The sequence below is a fragment of the Misgurnus anguillicaudatus genome, unplaced genomic scaffold (assembly GCF_027580225.2).
Source record: "Misgurnus anguillicaudatus unplaced genomic scaffold, ASM2758022v2 HiC_scaffold_34, whole genome shotgun sequence".
NCBI classification, from domain to species: Eukaryota; Metazoa; Chordata; class Actinopteri; order Cypriniformes; family Cobitidae; genus Misgurnus; species Misgurnus anguillicaudatus.
Window position 1 is genome coordinate 3,032,757 of NW_027395284.1, and position 19,172 is coordinate 3,051,928.

At 37.8% G+C, this 19,172-nt stretch overlaps 1 protein-coding gene across 1 annotated transcript in view; it reads left to right on the plus strand.

The window, feature by feature from the left end:
• LOC141363333 (transformation/transcription domain-associated protein-like) overlaps positions 1-18,855 on the plus strand; it is a 59,132-nt gene extending 40,277 nt beyond the window's left edge. The window contains exons 28-33 of the mRNA XM_073865971.1: positions 156-421; positions 4,526-4,626; positions 9,976-10,177; positions 12,445-12,606; positions 18,425-18,515; positions 18,615-18,855. Of these exons, the coding sequence (XP_073722072.1) occupies positions 156-421; positions 4,526-4,626; positions 9,976-10,177; positions 12,445-12,606; positions 18,425-18,515; positions 18,615-18,829 (1,037 nt within the window). The 3' untranslated portion in view covers positions 18,830-18,855. The remainder of the gene's footprint in view (positions 1-155; positions 422-4,525; positions 4,627-9,975; positions 10,178-12,444; positions 12,607-18,424; positions 18,516-18,614) is intronic.
• Positions 18,856-19,172: the final 317 nt, after the last annotated feature.

Genomic DNA, 19,172 nt, shown 5'->3' on the forward strand with positions numbered 1-19,172 from the left:
ATATGCACATATAATGATCACTAATGACTGGAACTTATATTTTACTGTAGATGTACAGTACTGATGTACATTTGCACTGTTCTTACGGTATTACTTTATTGTACAGTTATTGTGTCTAAAAGTAATCCATTTTGATTCCATCATTTTTGTTGCAGCCATTGTGACCGCATACGAGACCAACACGCAACACGACCCAAACACTAATAATGCCATGCTTGGCGTGCACGCCTCCGCATCAGCCATAATTCAGTACGGAAAGATCGGCCGGAAGCAAGGGCTGGTCAATGTGGCCTTGGACATACTGAGTCGCATCCACACCATCCCCACTGTGCCTATTGTAGACTGCTTCCAGAAGATCCGCCAGCAGGTTAAATGCTACCTGCAGTTGGCTGGAGTCATGGGCAAGAATGAATGCATGCAGGTGAGTGAACTATCAATCTTGCCAATATGATTACATTTATGCATTTGGCTAAGGCTTTAATTCAAAGCGACTTGGGGGCATTTACACAACACTGCTTTAAAAAAATTAGATTTTTTTGCATTTTGATCATTCATTTACACAACACCGGGATGTTGAGAGCATGACAACGCAAAGTTTTTAAAAAAAATGATACCATTATCGTAGCATTATTTTGTAAACTACAGGGGTCCCACGGGTCCTTGAAATCCTTGGGAAAAATTTCAAGGCCTTCGGAAGTTTTTGAAAATATACAAACATAGATATAGGTCATTGAAAGTGCTTGAATCTATTTTATTTGTTTTCTGGGAAAAAATTATTATTCCCTGTGTGTAGTGTAGGATGATATCATAAAATTTCTAGCCTTTTAAGCACATGTGCTAAACGGTTCGCTTTAAATGCTTATATCTTCTATATCCGAATGTTGATTCATACCAAAATGCTTTTTTGCATAGTTGTGTTTGACACATAAAAACGTCTCGGGTTACGTGTGTAACTGTTGTTCCCTGAGAAGGGAACGAGACGCTGCATCTTCCTTGCCATACTTCCTGCGTCACTGTTACGCCATCTTTGGCAATTTCAGATAGCGATATACTTCCTGGCTTCCATGTCACCCTTTCTTTGCCGTTAAGCCTCACCATTGGTTGAATTTGATATACAGATTCAGATGCACTTACCACTGGAGGCGTCCCCAAAGTGTCACCGATGTGACGCAGCGTGAGTTCCCTCAAAAGGAAACTGTAACAATGTATCTTCAAATGGGTAACACGATGAAACCTTGCTCTCACTTAAAGGCGGAGTCCATGATGTTTAAAAACCAATGTTGATATTTGAAATCACCTAAACAAACACGCCCCTACCCCAATAGAATCTGGACCTTCTGTTGATAGACCCGCCCCACACATACGCAACCCGGCATTTGATTTGATTGGCTATAAGTGTGTTTTGGTAGTCGGCCCGTCTCCCTTTCCAACGCGTTTTTCAAACATCGTGGACTCCGCCTTTAATGTGTCCCCACATTTAGTCCTTGAACTGTATTGGAAAGTCCTTGAAAAGTCATTGAATTTGAAGTTAACTAAGGTATGGGAACCCTGAAACCTCAAAAACACATTTGTAAAACCTTGATGTCATGACCATGCATATATTATGTGTTCAGAGATTGTGTGATTATTGCTACTGGTAAGTTTACTGAACTACTGGTAAACTAGGATTGCTTTAACAACATTGTTGTTTGTACCCAAAAATCTTTTTAAAACGTGAAAAAAAAACTTTTTTAGTTTGTAGTACATTGTTGTGTAAATGTACTCTTAAGGCCGAAGTAAAGTCAATTTTTACGCATACACATTGATCCATATACAGGGTGCGTGGCACAATTTTCGTCATCAGAAGAGTGCGCACGTATTGTGCACGCATCACCAGATTTTTTAAAAGTTTATGCGCATCTGCAACCTATGTTTACAATGCACGCAAAGGAGTATGTAGTATGCAGGCCAAGAGTGGTATTGCAATTTGTCACAATGCACGTGTCAAACTTCTGCGCACATGCACGAGTCATATAAATATGCTTTGCAGTCGACTGTGTTTGTACGCTCGGTTTTTTAAAAAAAAACTAGACTCCGGGATTTACAGTGCTTTCAAGCTAAATATGTTTTAACAGTATGTTAAAAAAATGGGTATCGAACCCAAAACCTTTACGCTTGCGCAGTGCTATACTTACTAACTGAGCAATAGGAATGCTGGATATATGGTCCTGAATTTTTCAAGTATATCTGTTAATAGAACAATATTTAATATAAAGCTTTATACAATAAATATTATTGATTTGTTCATTAATTTAAATTATTTATTGAAGACAGACAACTAGAAAATGGAGTAGTTTTTGTGCAGCAATATGAATCTGTATTTATATGTGGTGTATTGTGTCGACCCACCTGCTCATTTTACTGTTAGCTGAAGTCTCTTAATCGAAGTAACGCGGCTCTCATTAGGCTGAGAGTGACTGTGGTGCTGTCAGAGTAAGAAATGCGTTCCAAACAGTGTAAGGAATGGAGTGTTAGCTGCAGCATTCGCTTAAGCCTGATTAATGGAGCTGCCTCAGCTGAGTTCAAGTCATTAAACTACCATTGGATTTAATAGGTCTCTCTCTCTCTTTCTCTCTCTCTCTCTCTCTCTCTCTCTCTCTCTCTCTCTCTCTCTCGCTCTCCTTTATCATTGTTCTGGCACACTCTTAAGCCACTAAGGCTCACCTGGCAGTCATAGATTGAGTTACAGAGATGTCTATAACTGATATACTCTGTTGACAGTGATGTTGACTTTTTATGTTTAGGAATTCTAGGTTGGAAAAATACACGCTGGGCCAGTCCAACATATTTGATTATTCCGGGTGTCCACAGATCCTAAAAACACATTTAAAATGACAGTATACAAATAAATTACGACGATGTGATGGATATTAATTAAAGGGGCCATGGCACAAGTCTTTTTTAAGATGTCAAATAAATCTTTGGTGTCCCCAGAGCACATATGTGAAGTTTTAGCTCAAAATACCATATAAATAATTTATTATAGCATGTTAAAATTGGCACTTTGTAGGTGTGTGCAAAAATGTGCCGTTTTGGGTGTGTCCTTTAAAATGCAAATGAGCGGATGAAGTGCAAACACTGATCACAATGATGGTGGTTTGTTGCAATAGAAAATCAATTGTGCTGTCAATTATTTTCTCTCTCTTTTTCTCTCTGCACAAAATGGCAGTGCTGTGGTTGGATAGTGCAGATTAAGGGGCGGTATTATTATAATAAGAGCTTCTTATGACATCATAAGGAGAGCAACATTTCAACAACCTATTTTTTTCATTTGCTTGTAGAGAATGGTTTACCAAAACTAAGTTACTGGGTTGATCTTTTTCACATTTTCTAGGTTGAAAGAAGCACTGGGGACCCCATCATAAACATGGAAAAAGTCAGATTTTCATGCCATGGCCCCTTTAAGAGAAGATGCTTCTGTTAAAGGAATAGTTAACCCAAATAGAAAAATTCTCTGATGCCATCATTATCATCTTATACAGCGTTTAACATGGCAAAGGGCCAAAAAAACGCATACATCCATTATTAAAGTAATTCAAATGACTCCAGTGGGTTAATATTTGATACATATATATTACATACAATACATTTGTGAGACAAAGCAGTTAAATATTTTGAGCTTATGTTAAATCTCATTGGTTCTTGTATGCTTTGTGACAAAATATGCATGGCAACTAGTCTTTTTTATTTTATTGGATGTTCACTAAACATTACATTAAAGAAAACATACAACATTACATAACATATATAACAGGGGGAGACGCATAACAGACCTTACTACATTAACATACATAGCTTACACAGAGAAAAATAAATAAATATATAAAAATAATAATAATTAAAAAAAAGACAACTAGTCACAAGACAGGAAATCTGATCAAATTTGACATTTTGACATGCTGCCGTATTTGAACTTACTGTGCTGATTTAAAAGGTTTCATCGATATGTAACATAATGATGACTATATACTGTAACTTCAAAATAGCCCAAGTATATTATACGCGTTGGTTGCACATGTGCTTACAGGCGAACATAGTATGTAACCGAGAAGATGCATTGCATTTTGTTGCAATGTCCATGCGTTGAACGTCTGTGTACATGTACCAGTCAAAAAAACTATACTTCGCAACGCTGTGTGTTCGACCATGCGCGTATGTTCGCGTAAAAATACAGACTATATTTTGCCCTTTACATGACAGTATTTTTTTATATACTTGTAGATAAATAGTACCATTTACTAATGTTTTGAGATACTGTTAAATATACTGAATCTTAGTTATTTGCATTAGAAAATACCTATAGTCTACCTTGCAGCAATTGTTTTTTGTTAAATCATGACTTACATGCAATATAGCATTCTACTGAGCCCAAAAATAAAAACAGATGCCCTGTTTTTTGTTAGATGTGAAATTATTCTAGAGTATGAAAAATTCATATCCGTAAAATATATGAGCATTTTAAATGCAATCATTGTTGTATTGTCAGGGTCTGGAGGTGATCGAGTCCACTAACCTAAAGTACTTCACCAAGGAGATGACTGCAGAGTTCTACGCACTCAAGGGAATGTTCCTGGCCCAGATCAACAAGTAAGACAGTTGATCCCTGGCTTTATTCATCTTCTCCCTGTCACTTTTTTGAGACTTCTCAATTGACACCATGCGTGTTGTTGTCTGTCGTGTGAGAGTCTGGCTTGCACTGACAATAAGCAATGAGAGCAACAGATAGATCATAAGAGCTCACTTTTCAAACTCATTACGCGTGGGATAGATAAACATCTGCATGTTTGTGTCACTAATCATCATGGTTAAACCTTAGACCAATAATGGGGTCAGAAGAGTCGTTTGCAGTCAATATGAAAGTATGATGAGTAATTAACCTTTTATGGCAGAGGATAATGGAGCCAAACTCACAATGAGTGATTATCTCTTACTGCACTTCTATTGACCGCCATTGAGTTGATACTGATGAGAAGCCGTCATTAAATTGGTTCATGTCTCAGAATACAGTAGATTCATAGTGCATACAGGTCAGGGGTTTTAAATGGCAGACATTAAACAAACAGATAGAGATCAATGATGGATACGGATTTCCGAAAGTTTGAAAGAATGAGGGTGCCTAGTTAGATATGCTTACACAAAGTATATTTGAAGAGCTCAAATGCAAAAAAGCTACCAAAAATGAGATCATGATGTTGATCGAATGCTCTTAGTGCTTTTTATACGTTCATCAAATACCTTCACTTAATCTACTTAATCCTGGTTTCAGTTCATTCAGAAATACTGATTTGTTGGCAGAATCCATTAAATGCCACTTTTCAGCAAAGTCCTCTAAGTGCACGGATTAATTGGATGAATGACGGAACGTTACCTCAAGGTGCAAGAGTTTTTTTTAACCCGGTAAAAGGAGGTTTACCAAATATATCAGGATATTGAATTAATTTTTTGCCTTTTATTTTCATTCAGAAAGGACAGTGAAGAGTGACACTGGTTATTTTATTGGACATTTAAACTTTGCCATGTCAAAATATCTAAGAATTTAAAGAATATGCTGACCTTTAAAAATCTCTATCTGTGATATGATATTTTCAGTTTTCTCTGTATACGAAGATAAATAAAAGAAGCATGCATGTTTTTTATACCATGTCGCATTTGCGAATGTTGATCATGTTTTGGAGCAAATCCTTTTTAGCAATAATAGTTTTCCCTTTCCCTTTATAAAAAAACATTATTTCAGAAATTGTAAGCATGATCATAGATATGTCTGCACGAATGAATACTAGAAGCCATTGTCTATTTAAGCAACATTTAAATTATTTGTGAACTTAAAGGGATAGTTCGGCCAAAAATGATGATTAAAATGATTAAACCCACGATTTACACAGTCCCAAGCCGTCCGAGATGCATATGTTTATCGTTTTTTAGACAAACACATTTTCAGTTATTTTAGAAAATGTTTAAAATCTTTCAATTAATCAAATGTAAAGTTACGGGGTCCATGTCCTTCAAGTCAAAAAAATGTGCATCCATCCTTCACAAAATAAATCCAAACGCCTCCACGATGATAAATAAAGGTCTTCTGAGGGTAATCCACGCTGTTTTGTTGTAGAAATATCCACATTTAAAACTTTATAAACTAATATAACTCGCTTCCGGTAATGCCGTGTCCGCATTCAAGATGAGAGCTTACGTAGTTTACGTAGGTTTCTCTGCTGCTGCTCTGTGCCCCCGCCCTCCGAATTTGTCATACGTCACTAAGAAAAGTGCGTACACTACGCTTATACTCTCTCCTGAATACAGAGGAGTCTAAGATGGCGGCGCTACCAGAAGCTAGTTATTTTCATTTATAAAGTTTTAAATTTTGATATTTCTACAACAAAACGGCACGGATTACCCTCAGAAGACCTTTGTTTATCATCCTGGAGCCTTTAGATTTATTTGTGAAGGATGGATGCAAATTTTTTAGACTTGAAGGACGTGGACCCCTTAACTTTACATTTGATTAACTGAAAGATCTAAAACATTTTCTAAAATAACTGAAAATGTGTTTGTCTAAAAAACGATGGACATATGCATCTCGGACAGCCTGGGGTTGAGTAAATCATGGGTTTAATATCATTTTTGGTCGAACTATCCCTTTAAAGGAATAGTTCACCCGAAAATGGAAATTTTGTCATCATTTACTTACTCTCATGTTGTTAAGAACATGTTGTAAATTGTTTTTTTTGTTCTGATGAACACGAGGGAAGATTTTAAGAAGCTCCATAGGTAAAAATAATAATATGGAAGTCACTGGGGCTTCTGATCGGCAGAGGTGTAAAGTACTCGAGTAAATGTACTTCGTTACTGTACTTAAGTATTTTTTGGGCTACTTTGTACTTGTACTGAGTATCAAAAATATAAGCAACTTTTACTCTCTACTCAATTACATTTTTGATTGGGTATTTGTACTCTTTACTCCACTACATTTGAAATGACACTTAACGTTACTCGCTACATTGTTTATTCGTCAAATAAAAACGAAACGAAAGTGTCAGAGAGTGATGATGGATAGAATCTGTGGTCGCGAGGTTAGACGGACACACACAACTGAGGGACTTCATTGGCGCTACGCAGGGCAATCGTATGAAATCAAAGTACTGCGAGAGCGAATCAAATGCATATGGAGAAGTCTGGTCTCGCGGTATTTTGATGTCAAACACTGAATGGTTTGCGTTGAGCCACCGTAGCGGGACATCTGCGTATGTCATAAACTGTAGAGAAAATTTAGCGTCTTATCTGAGAGAAGAGATAAAGCGCAAACATATGGATGCATATCACATTTGCTTCTGTCAAGGGACCCTTTGTTAAACTTGTGATGCTACAATCAAACAAGTGAAGCGCGATTGGGTCATCCCGCAACTCAAAGGCAAGCACAATGTTTTATATACTCTGATGCTACTTTATCAGCTAACCTAAGCTGGTAAATTACATAACTTGATATAACTTACTATATAAGCCAAAATAAACCAGCGATGTCCTGTACTGATTGCTCAAGTACATTAAGTACATTATAAGATTGATAACAAGTGTACAATTTCACTGTCCTCAAATTTAACCAAGTAAGTTATGCTGTAATGTATTTACTGTAAAGTGGGATGCATGACTAAATGTGCACTTAATGTGAGATAGTGGTGTTACGCACTACATGTGTTTTCAATTAATCTTTCGAATGAACAACTTCCTGTTTTAAATATGCATTATCATATTTCTGTTAGTGTAATTTTAGTTTACTGAAATTAAATATTAAAATTATATTTTTTTATATCTTTAGGCCTATAAGAATATTTGGTAACACTTTACAATAAGGTTCATTAGTTAACAGTAGTTAATGTATTAACTAACTTGAACAAACCATGAGCAATACATTTGTTACATTATTTATTCATCTTTGTTAATAGTTAATAAAAATGTAAGCTTTAATTGTTTGTTCATGTTAGTTCAGAGTGCATTAACTAATGTTAACAAGATTTTAATGAAGTATAAGTAATTGTTGAAATTAAAATTAACAAAGATTAATAAATGCTAAGTGCAGTTAATTTTTAGTTAATGTTAACTAATGTAGCTAACTAATGTTAACTAATGAACCTTATTGTAAAGTGTTACCATATATTTACATCACAAAGTTAGGCTATATATTTTTCAGCATGGCACATTCAAGTACACAATGACACTAGACTAAAATTAAATGGGTTTAAATAAAATGTAATGTTGAATAAAATTAGACTAAAACCAAATCAATTCAGATGACAAAAATATGACTAAAACTAAATTAAATTTTAATCAAAAGACTATGACTATGTTTAATCTGTGTTTGTTCTGCCAGGTCAAAATTTTGAGGTGTTTGATTTCTTTTCTATATTAGGAAATAAAACCTCATAAATAAACTTTCTTAGTTTTCACTGACATACAATGTCTCTTTGTGTTGATGATAGTGCATCTTTGAGCCAACATTCAGTACGAGTAAAAATACTTGAGTACTTTTAAATTGGGTTACTTTAATACTTTTACTCAAGTCGTATTTAAATTGGTGACTTGTAACTTGTAGTGGAGTAATTTTTACAGTAAGGAATTTGTACTTTTACTCAAGTATGGTTTCAGCTACTCTTTACACCTCTGCTGATCGGTTTGGTTACTAACATTCCTCAAAATATCTTCTTTTGTGTTCATCAGAACAAAGAAATTTATACAGGTTTTTAACAACATGAGAGTGAGTAAATGATGACAGAATTTTCATTTTTGAGTGAACTATACCTTTAAAAGATCCAGACAAAAACATTATCATCGCGTCATTGAACCATAAACTAATGTTGATGAAAACCCCATTAGCAACACCTGAGCTCAGTATAGACCCCACATCTTCATCTTTTCCACATTGTGGATGAATTGATGGCGACCCCAGAGCCCGGCTCTGGATTGAAATAGCTTATTAAATACACATGCTGAATAATTAACTCAATAGCAATTTGCGAAATCTCTTCGATCAGCAGAACTTTCCTCCGGTCTCAGCAGGGCTCTAATGCAATCATTACATTTTTACTCTCGGTGAATATTAACATAGGGATTTGATAAAGCAGCGGAGCTGTCGAAAGAAGACGTCTGACTCTTGACTGGGCGTGGGGACTTCACATGCTCTCCAGGCCTGACTTTCAGTAAAGGCCAACATTACACGTGTCCACAACTGACAGAATGCTTCAGTGGAGTTGGACTCCCCAGACTCCCATCGCAATCAAGTGTAATTCTGTTGCTTGCCACGTACTCATTAAAAGTTCCCATTATGCGTGATTGGTTTAGTAGGTGTGTCATGTTGGGGTAACATTTGGGGATGTGGTGGTGAGGAAGGAGGCCTGATGACTCAATGTTATAAAGGCCTTTATGAGTCTCTTTTAGATTCTATTCTTATTCTGCGTCTATAAATGGCTCAGGAAAAGATGCTCTCGGGGGACAAATTCTCAAAGCTCTTAAGTGGCTGAATAAACAAAATAGTGGACTCGGTCAGCTGATTTTAGATAGTATAGATCCGTTCTCAGTCACGTTCCTTAAAGGAAAACACCACCGTTTTTTAATATTTTACTATGTTCTTACCTCAACTTAGACAAATAAAAAAACACCTATATTTTTTCAATGCGTGCCCTTCATCTTTGTACAGCGCGTTGTGAATGTGTTAGCATTTAGCTTAGCCCCATTCATTCCTTAGGATCCAACCAGGGATGAATTTAGAAGCCACCAAACACTTCCATGTTTTCCCTTTTTAAAATCTCTTACATGAGTAGTTACACGAGTGTTTATGGTTGTGATCATTTTACTGACCCAAGCTTAATGGGTTCATTAAATCGTTGTGATGCTAAGAACCTGATGGTCTTCATCTTCCTTTATTTTCATCTTTCTCTCGTCCTCCAGGTCAGAAGAGGCAAACAAGGCATTCTCAGCTGCCGTGCAGATGCATGATGTTCTGGTGAAAGCTTGGGCTATGTGGGGCGATTACTTGGAGAACATCTTTGTCAAAGACCGCCAGCCCCACCTCGGTGTATCTGCCATTACTTGTTACCTACACGCCTGCCGTCATCAGAACGAGAGCAAGTCCCGCAAGTACTTGGCCAAGGTAAGAGCTCTTGTGTCAGCTTGTTTCAACTTGGCTTGGTCTGGACCAGCTTACAGCAGTTATAGGATGTGCGAAACAATTTTTTCATAATCCACTAAATGTTAAGTTAGCTTGAGATCAAGATTTCTTATTAGGCGTTTGTGCTGGATGCAGAAAAGAACAAAGAGCTCCTGAGGCAAAAATTAAGCAGTTGTTTGCCAGACATAGTATATTAAAAGTGCTTATGGTGAAGGATGCTAAATAAAACTGCATGAGTTGCAAGACAACTGCCTTGAGCATGCTAATTATTTTTATTATTACTAAAAACCGACTGTAAATAAATACATCTAAAACGATTATTAGATATGGCGGATCGTGACTATATAAAATATGGATATTCTGTCTGTGACGTCACTCGTAGGTTTCTGAAGAGCATTTTTGAAGCCCAAAGTAGGCGGAGCTTGCCGTCTCCATCTTGGCAGCATGTCACTTTGCGAATAGCAAAAAATGGGCAAAGAGGTGGAATGTGAGTGGAGCTGAGGTGCCGGATTGCCAAAACCACACCCGCTTAGCTTGACGGTGGTGACAGCAAGTGTCCAAGCCCTCAATTATGCAAAACTTTAAGGCTTAATATAATTTAAACGGAAGAGTTACATAAAATTCACATCCCGCCCACAGTTGTCATGTAGGGCAAATTGGCCATATACACCAAATACAATTTGTTTACCAGGCTGTACAAATTTTTTCCCGCTGTAAACTTGGGCATTTTAACATGTGGGGGTCTATGGGGTTAACTCTCTATTAAAGACAGTGGCCTGTCAAAGAATTGCAGTTTAAGTCACTTTAGTGTTGGCTTCACGAGAGTGACCAGAAGGTTGCCCCTTGATCGTGACCCATCCAGTCCCACATATAAAGTTAGTAGCACAAATGGGAACTCTTGATTTTTTTGGTTTTGTGCTGAGGGTTACCTAAAAAGCTTCTCAGATACCCAAATCGTGTCTCTTAAATAGTTTATCACCCATCTTGAGTGTGTCATACGTGCCCAGCAGACTGACTCCTTCAATTACCAAATCCACCAGCAGCACCGTCCTGCCCAAAGGTTAAAAGCTTCATTCCACCTCTGTCAGTCCAATCTACGCTGTTCTCTGTAGCCTGACCCCCTGGAAAGCCTGCATTTATAAGCCAACCAATAAAACACCAAGTGAACTCTCCCTTGGGTCGTGACCCGTGAACAGAGGGGTCATGGTGGCCGAACGCGCACAGCAGATCAGGGCACTGGATGAGCTGAAGTGTGCAAAGAGAACACTTGGTTGCACTTGGTTTTGTTCTTCTACAGAATAGGTAACATGGTTGGCAGAGATGCACAGAGGCCGTGTATTAATGGGGCAGCATCTTTTTTTGACAGGCCTGTAATTAGTTTTACCATTAAACCAATTTACCATAACACAGAGGCAAACTCTGCTCTCATTTGTGGTCCAATAAACCCATTCTGCTCTCTGATGGCTTTGTTAAATGGAGGGCATATCCGTGTCCCAAAAACATGCGTCACCATGCGCCGCTTCTAAATTAATGCAGCTGTAGCAGAGGGATGCGCCACAGTCGGACTGATGAACTCCCAATGATGGATGTAATTATATTATTAGACCTGATGATGGCTTTTGTATGGATATCATACACGTGGCGGCCCGCTCGCTGTCGAGCAGATCAAACAGCTCCACACCATTTGGCCTTTTTCTTTTTTCCTCTGTGGGTTTTTTAATGCATGGAGCACATTAGATTACGTCTGGAGTGCCGCTGGCCACCGAAGCTTTAGAGACGTTGGCATAGTTTACGTGTGATTAATGAGAATAGCTGGTAATTATTTGCAAGCCCGCCGGTGTCCAGAGCTTAATGTCTCCATCAGACCTCAACCCAGATGGAGGTTTTGATCTGCTCCCATTCTTCCAGCCTCAATACCAGAAGAGCGAGAGGAGGCAGCAAGCGACTGAGATGATTTTTACAAGCCATTAAACCCTTAAGAAGCTATTTCATGGAGCTGATGGCCTTTGCTTCGAGCGCTGATGTACTTCTTTACTATAAAATAAAATGTGTTACCTGGCCTGTCAGTCTCATGCACGTGTGTGTTCTTCATGCTGTAGACGCTACAGAAGGCTTGAGAATGGCGATGGGACAACATCCAATATGTGATGTTTTGAAGATCTTTATATCTCACTTACTAGGTTTCTGTGACTCTTCACCTGCTGAAACTGATTTTTTTATTCATTTCTTCATTCTTTATTTCTTTATAGGTGCTGTGGCTGTTAAGCTTTGATGATAAGAATACTCTGGCTGACGCTGTGGACAAATACTGCATTGGAGTGCCGCCCATCCAGTGGTTGGCCTGGATCCCCCAGCTTCTCACCTGTCTGGTTGGCTCGGAGGGGAAACCTCTTCTTAACCTTATCAGCCAGGTTGGATTTCTCACTATAGTACCTTTTTGTTAGCAGCACATTCATATTTAAATAATATATGCTCGTTGTTTATTTGCAAATTGCTAATTGGTTTTCAGAGTTAAAGAAATGCGTAAGAGGACTTTACGATTAATTTCTTTTGCTCTCTTAAGTAAGAGACAATCTGCAAGTCAGTACCCCCTTTGTCAAATTTATACTTTACCCCTTCCCTCTTGCCTTTTTAATGAATTATGCAAAGCATTGTTATTAAGTCAATATCAAACGCTCTCAAACTGTGGAAACAGAACCACAAATTAAACAAGAGACTAATTTGCCTTCCTTGATGGAGTATTATTTCCAAGCCATTTCAAAGCTCCTAAACTTCAAAGAGGAAACATCTGCTCCAGGGGCCTAGAGAGAGACCGAGTAAGAGAGAGAAAGAAAGATTTTACTTGGACGTAACTGAAAAGTTCACCCAAAAATGAAAAATCTGCCATCATTCACTCATCCTCATGTTGTTAACCGTTGACTTTTTCCATGGGACACAAAAGGAGACATTTTTGGGAAGGTATTGGTTCTATGCACTATGTTCCAAGTTTTTCCTGCCTTTTTTAATGTGGATAAAACACAATCTAAGCCGTTTTTCGCTTATCTTGACATCTATCCTAGTTTTTTTGGCATCTTGGTGAGAGTTCATGAGACGTAGCATATAATTCAGACATGTTTGCAGAATTGGAAAGCGAATTCGTTGGAAAAAGATCTCGTTTAAAAGAATCATTTGTTTACAAATCGGACATTACAACTACTTACGCCAAGGAGCGTTAGGATGGAATATAGTTGGGAAAGCTTGAAAGATCTGTCCGTATTCAAAAAAAACATTTCTCCTGTAGAAAAAAGTAGATAATTCGGTTTGGGAATGAGATGATGAATAAATAATGCCGTAAGTGATTTTCTTTATTAGACTATTCCTATAACCTACTTGAATAAATGGTAAAATCCCTCTCTTATTCACTTCAAGCGCATTTTGAATGCAGCTCTGCCCTCCTGTCTCTCCTCACGTACACTTTTTAAACCACCGACTCCTAATCTTCCCGTTTCAACGCAGACGCACCCATGCAGTGGAAATGCTTCACTTTGAGATTAAGTACACTCAAATCCCTGATAAGCACCGAATGAAATGGATATGTTTGCACTCCATAATCTCAATTAATGAAGTTGTCAAGGCCGTTTCGGGAATGACGCCTGCCCTTGTTGAAGGATCTGTGGGTCTGATCTAAAGCAGAGATAATGGGTGAAAAGGTAGATGTTTTGTAAAACTCAAGCGAAATCTTCGATGGATGAAACGCCTTTATCTTGGACTCTGAATTATTTAGCTGTGCTCCTCTTGGTGGGATGTTTTAAAAACGTTTGCTAAAATATTGATGAAGGGTGAGCTGTGGGGTGCCTTCAGATGAAACAGAGGCGAGGAAAACTCAACGCCTTTATACGAGCACACATGCCCTTAAATATGAAGAGGCTTTTTTCCCCGTTTTTTTTTTTTTTTTAGGGGCAGTCTCTTCCCCTTTCGACTTGTTCATTTTTAATACAACACTTAACAAGCTCTTAACGGAAGGTCTTGGCCATTGCTGTTTTTCGTGTAAAAGCCCATCTGGATTGGAAGGTGTCTCTTTACGCCTAAAGGCCAGCCTGCTTTCTGCAATGTGTTTGACGGAGATCAAGTTTCTTCTCTAATGGCCTGGGCGCTGTGAGATTTGAGAGGGGTTGTGGCGGGTTTCAAGAGGAACATGGTCTGATGCTTCCGTGCTTGTCCTTATCCCCCTCACACCAATGTGGACACATTCACACCCTCACAAATATCACAGAGCTAGAGGGCCACAAGATAACAGTGTTTCTGTGTTATATAACGTAACGATAAAATGAACCTGTCATTGGGGTATGATGCAGGCAACTTTCAGTTTTTCTCTAAAAATGCAAAGGTACATGCAAATCCAACTTTATTCTCTTTAATGGCACTTGCAGACCAAACGTTTTTAGCCTGATATTGGCGTGATCCATTTGTTGTAGGCCGTCATGGTATTCGTATATGACAGTGGGCATACAAGACTTGTATACCATGTTACACTATGCAAACCGCAATGTTAAATTTTTTGGGATTCTGTCACATGGGTTACACTGACAATGAAAGCTGGTTACATACACTAAGTCAGTTACGTGAGTTTTAAACACTGCAAAACAAAAAAAATACAACGTTTGTTAAGCTGTGGCAACTATATTGTTTAAGAGACTACCAGGGCAGAATAAAAATAAATTAGTACTTGCGAACAAAATCTGACTAGCCAGTTGCTAGTTCCAACTTCTGAATGACATCACGCAATTGATCAAGCAATTAGTGATCACATTTTTGAGATCAATTATATATATATATAAATAATATATATATATATATATATTTATATATTTATATTTATATTTATATTTATATTTATATTTATATTTATATTTATATTTATATTTATATTTATATTTATATTTATATATATTATTATTTATATATATCTCGTCGCTGCCCGATGAAAGTCACGTATGTCCAAAACGGTTACTTGTGAAAAAACACCGTATATCACAACCAAAGAAAATGCTGTGAATGGACTCTTTGTTTAGAGTAGGACCTAAGATAAAAGATGGTGTAGCATTTGTGGCTATCTGAGGCAGCTCACGCTCAAATTTCACATAAATTTACAAAAGACAATTTTTTACCTTATTATTCATTTAACGATTGTTGGATATGTGTTGATAATTGAACAAAAATAACACTGTAGCCTTATTCCTGAGAATGAGAGCTTTCATTTGATATAAGACTTGCCCATGTTTGTCATATTTGAAAAATATGAAATATGTGAATATTAAATGATATCAAAAAATATGGGGGGGGTGATAGTGTAAATTAAGTGTAAATAACTTTCTTACAGTAAAAGATATGTCAAAGTGATGCAGAAAGTAGAGACTCTAAGCTTTCAAACAGTATCTCATATGTGTTACTGGGGTCCATGACGGACCATTAAAGATTAAAAGAATATTTGATATTAAGTCAAAATACGAAATTTTGGCCCTGGGACAGGGTCCTCAGGGTTTAAGAGGTTAAATGGACATACGTGCATATTTTACAGTAACGGTGGTCGATACACGTTCTTCCAATCATTAATTAGAATGGCCAAGTCGCGTTTTATATTGACAGATGAATAAAGTCAGGTTATTAAATAGCCTACGTTTTAGTTAAGTACGCTTAGTTTATTTAATATTAATTATACATTTATTAAATGTATCTTGCAAACTATGAAGGAACAATGAATCAATACACTGACATGGTAATGCTAGACAGCAGGGGCGTCAGTTTGCGTTGAAAAGTGGTGGGGACAAAAGATCAGATAAAAAACATTACTGCAGGACGGGAAAAATATTGAATAACGGCGCATCAAAAATGGGCATAGTGTAGGCTAGTCAACAACAAGAAAATACTCAGCATAAAACCCTCAACAATGTCGACTGCACACATGTTACAGACTCTGCAACATTAGCTCAACCGAACAGTGCCAAAGCACCATACCGTAAAAAACAGCAGCGCGTTTAGTCAATGATTACAATGAATTTATAACATATGTAAATGAAAACACGCCATAAGCATACAACGCAACATATGTGACCCTGGACCACAAAACCTTAAGCGTCGCTTGATTTTTCAGAACATTTTAACCAAATGCTTTCAAAAAGTGGTGGGATGTCCCCAACGTCCCCAGTTTAACACCTATGCTAGACAGATACTTTGTTTGCACAGTCCTACCGTAATCAAGTCACTCCTAGACTTACGTCTGGCATCAGGAGTTAACGTTTACCTCGATGAAGTAAAATGAGTGTCTCATCAGGCTATGTTTATGCGGCTATCCAGTGCTGAGCTTCGATGAAACTTTACGAGACCGGCGAGATGCTTCCACAGGAGATATGCGGCGGGATTGACAGCTTTGACACCAAATGGATATACGTGAAAGTCAGATACCAATGATTTCACAACTTTTCATTGGCCATTTAGGTATGTGACGCATACAATATATGGAAATGAACCTGGACATTCAATCCGTCAAAAAATCTCAAAATCGGCAAAATGGACATACGTGGGTTTCATCGGACAGTGACGATATATTGATTTTCAAAGATTTATTATAAAAACGAATGATTTTTTCCGCAAAATGCAATAAATCCATGAAAAGTTTTTTTTCAAAATGCTATAAATCTATTGAATCAATATATAAATGTGCATTCATCTTTGCCATGTAATATTCATTTAATTAACTAGTGCTATACACTGATTAAAAAAATAAACATTAATGGCATTAATCAAAACACTTACTTTGTCATATTAGGAAAACTGTCATTGCTGATGTTATCCTTGGGATGTAGTCGATGAACTTTATTAACAGCGATCAATTGTAAAATGTTTTGGTCCTGCTCGATTTTCGTTGACTTCAAGTAAAATAATGAAAGTTTTTCATAAGAACCCCTTGGGTCAATGTGTTAGCATGACAGAAGCTTGATGCTGTCATGTAAAAACAAGCAACGTACGGCATTTCTCTGTTGCTCGAGTGGCTTCTCCACCACAGAAAACCACCACAGGTTTATCAATGCATTATTTTGTTTTTGTTTGTTTGTTGATCATGAAGTACAAAGTAGATGAGGAAAACTAGGATTCTGTGTACTCAATGCGCCGCCATTGTTTGTTTTCAATGCGTGGAATGGTGCCCTGTGATTTGTTGAGCGGGTTTATTGCATTCTGCAGAGAAGGAGGACTGGCGTTTATTGCGTTTTGGGAAAAAAGGGAGAAAAGATGATAGAATAACATAGCAGATATCGGATTTTGTGTGAAATTAAGAATTTACTTTTTAATACTGACCTAATACAATACTGATTTTGGTGGTAAATAATTTTTTTTAAATGCTGTTTATCGCGTTTTGGAACCAAACTCTTCATATATACGGAATAATTACACATAGTACCCACACATTTATTATGCAAACACAAACCTTTATTTTGTAAGTGATTAATCTCAGTTAGTCGTTTGAAAGCCTTATACAATTTTTCTTAACTTATGTATGTGCGTATTTATATATATACATAATATTTACCTGCAGCACACACACACACACACACACACACACATACATATATTATGCAAACACTTTTTTAAAATATGCGAATAATCGTGATTAATCATTTGACAGCACTGATCATAACTGACAAAAGGTCCTGTTTTCTGAAGAAGGCTTAACGGTGCCACATATCATCTCTCATTGGTAAAACAAACTCATGTCGCTGGTCAAGCCGGTGTTACATTGTAATGCCCTCAAACCTGGTTGCAAGTGTAATTAAATGAAGCAATGGTGCCAGTTTGCATTTGGCTGTCATTTGCCAATATTAAAAAGGCATATATATGCAATAAAACAAGATATTGTTGGAATGGCACTGACGCGTTTGCACTAAGACCAAAGCTTTTATGCAGGAGCATTAAACTGTTTGAACCACCTTTGTGTGATCTTTCTCAGGGGCACATCAGATCCCGGTGTCTGTGTGTGTATACATTCTGGCTCGACAAGCTTTTAGCGAGTGTCATATTGAGCCATGGTTTAATCTGGCCTTCATGTTTGTCCATCTCTTCATTCTCCCTACGGTTTCATTTTCAAAAGCCTGCACTCACAAGTTTCAAAACACGTCAGCACCACATTTTCCTCTCTCACTCTGACCTGAGTCCACAGGGACCGTCTGAAATGTAATCTGGCACTGTTTCTCTTAGGTGGGACGCGTCTACCCTCAAGCCGTGTACTTTCCGATCCGAACCCTGTACTTGACGCTGAAAATCGAGCAGAGGGAGCGCTACAAGAGCGGTATGAGATTTGTTTTACTTATATTGAACAATGTAATAGTCTACCAAAGTCAAATGTCTTTTCTGATGTGTGCTTGTGTTGTCATTCATCTTGCTTCAGACTCAGGCCAGCAGCAGCCCAGTTCGGCGGCGGCCCAGACCCACTCTGCATCCGACCCGGGTCCCATCCGAGCCACGGCTCCAATGTGGCGTTGCAGTCGGATCATGCACATGCAGCGTGAGCTCCATCCTACCCTGCTCTCATCTCTGGAGGGCATCGTGGACCAGATGGTCTGGTTCAGGGAGAATTGGCACGAGGAGGTGAGCCGCACCTAATTTACGTTAGAGAGTTTTTTTTTTTTTTAATAGTGCTATATTAAACTTGACTTCCCTAGTATGTCACGTTGAATTGTTAAGGCCGAAATACATTTTGTTTTTAAGTGTACGTGAATCCGTTTCAAACCATCAGTCAACAAGATATTCTAGGATTGTGTGAAAAAAAAATTCCCTTGTTTGCTTTTTAGACGTGAAAACCCAATTTTTGTATTCTAGATGCGAGTGGCTACCTCTTAGGCACCTCAGCCCAAAGCACAAGTTAAACATGACGTGTATGCGTTTTCTGTCTGGTTCGCTTACGTTGTTAAGCCCTACGCCGCACGCTCGCAGAGTCACATACACA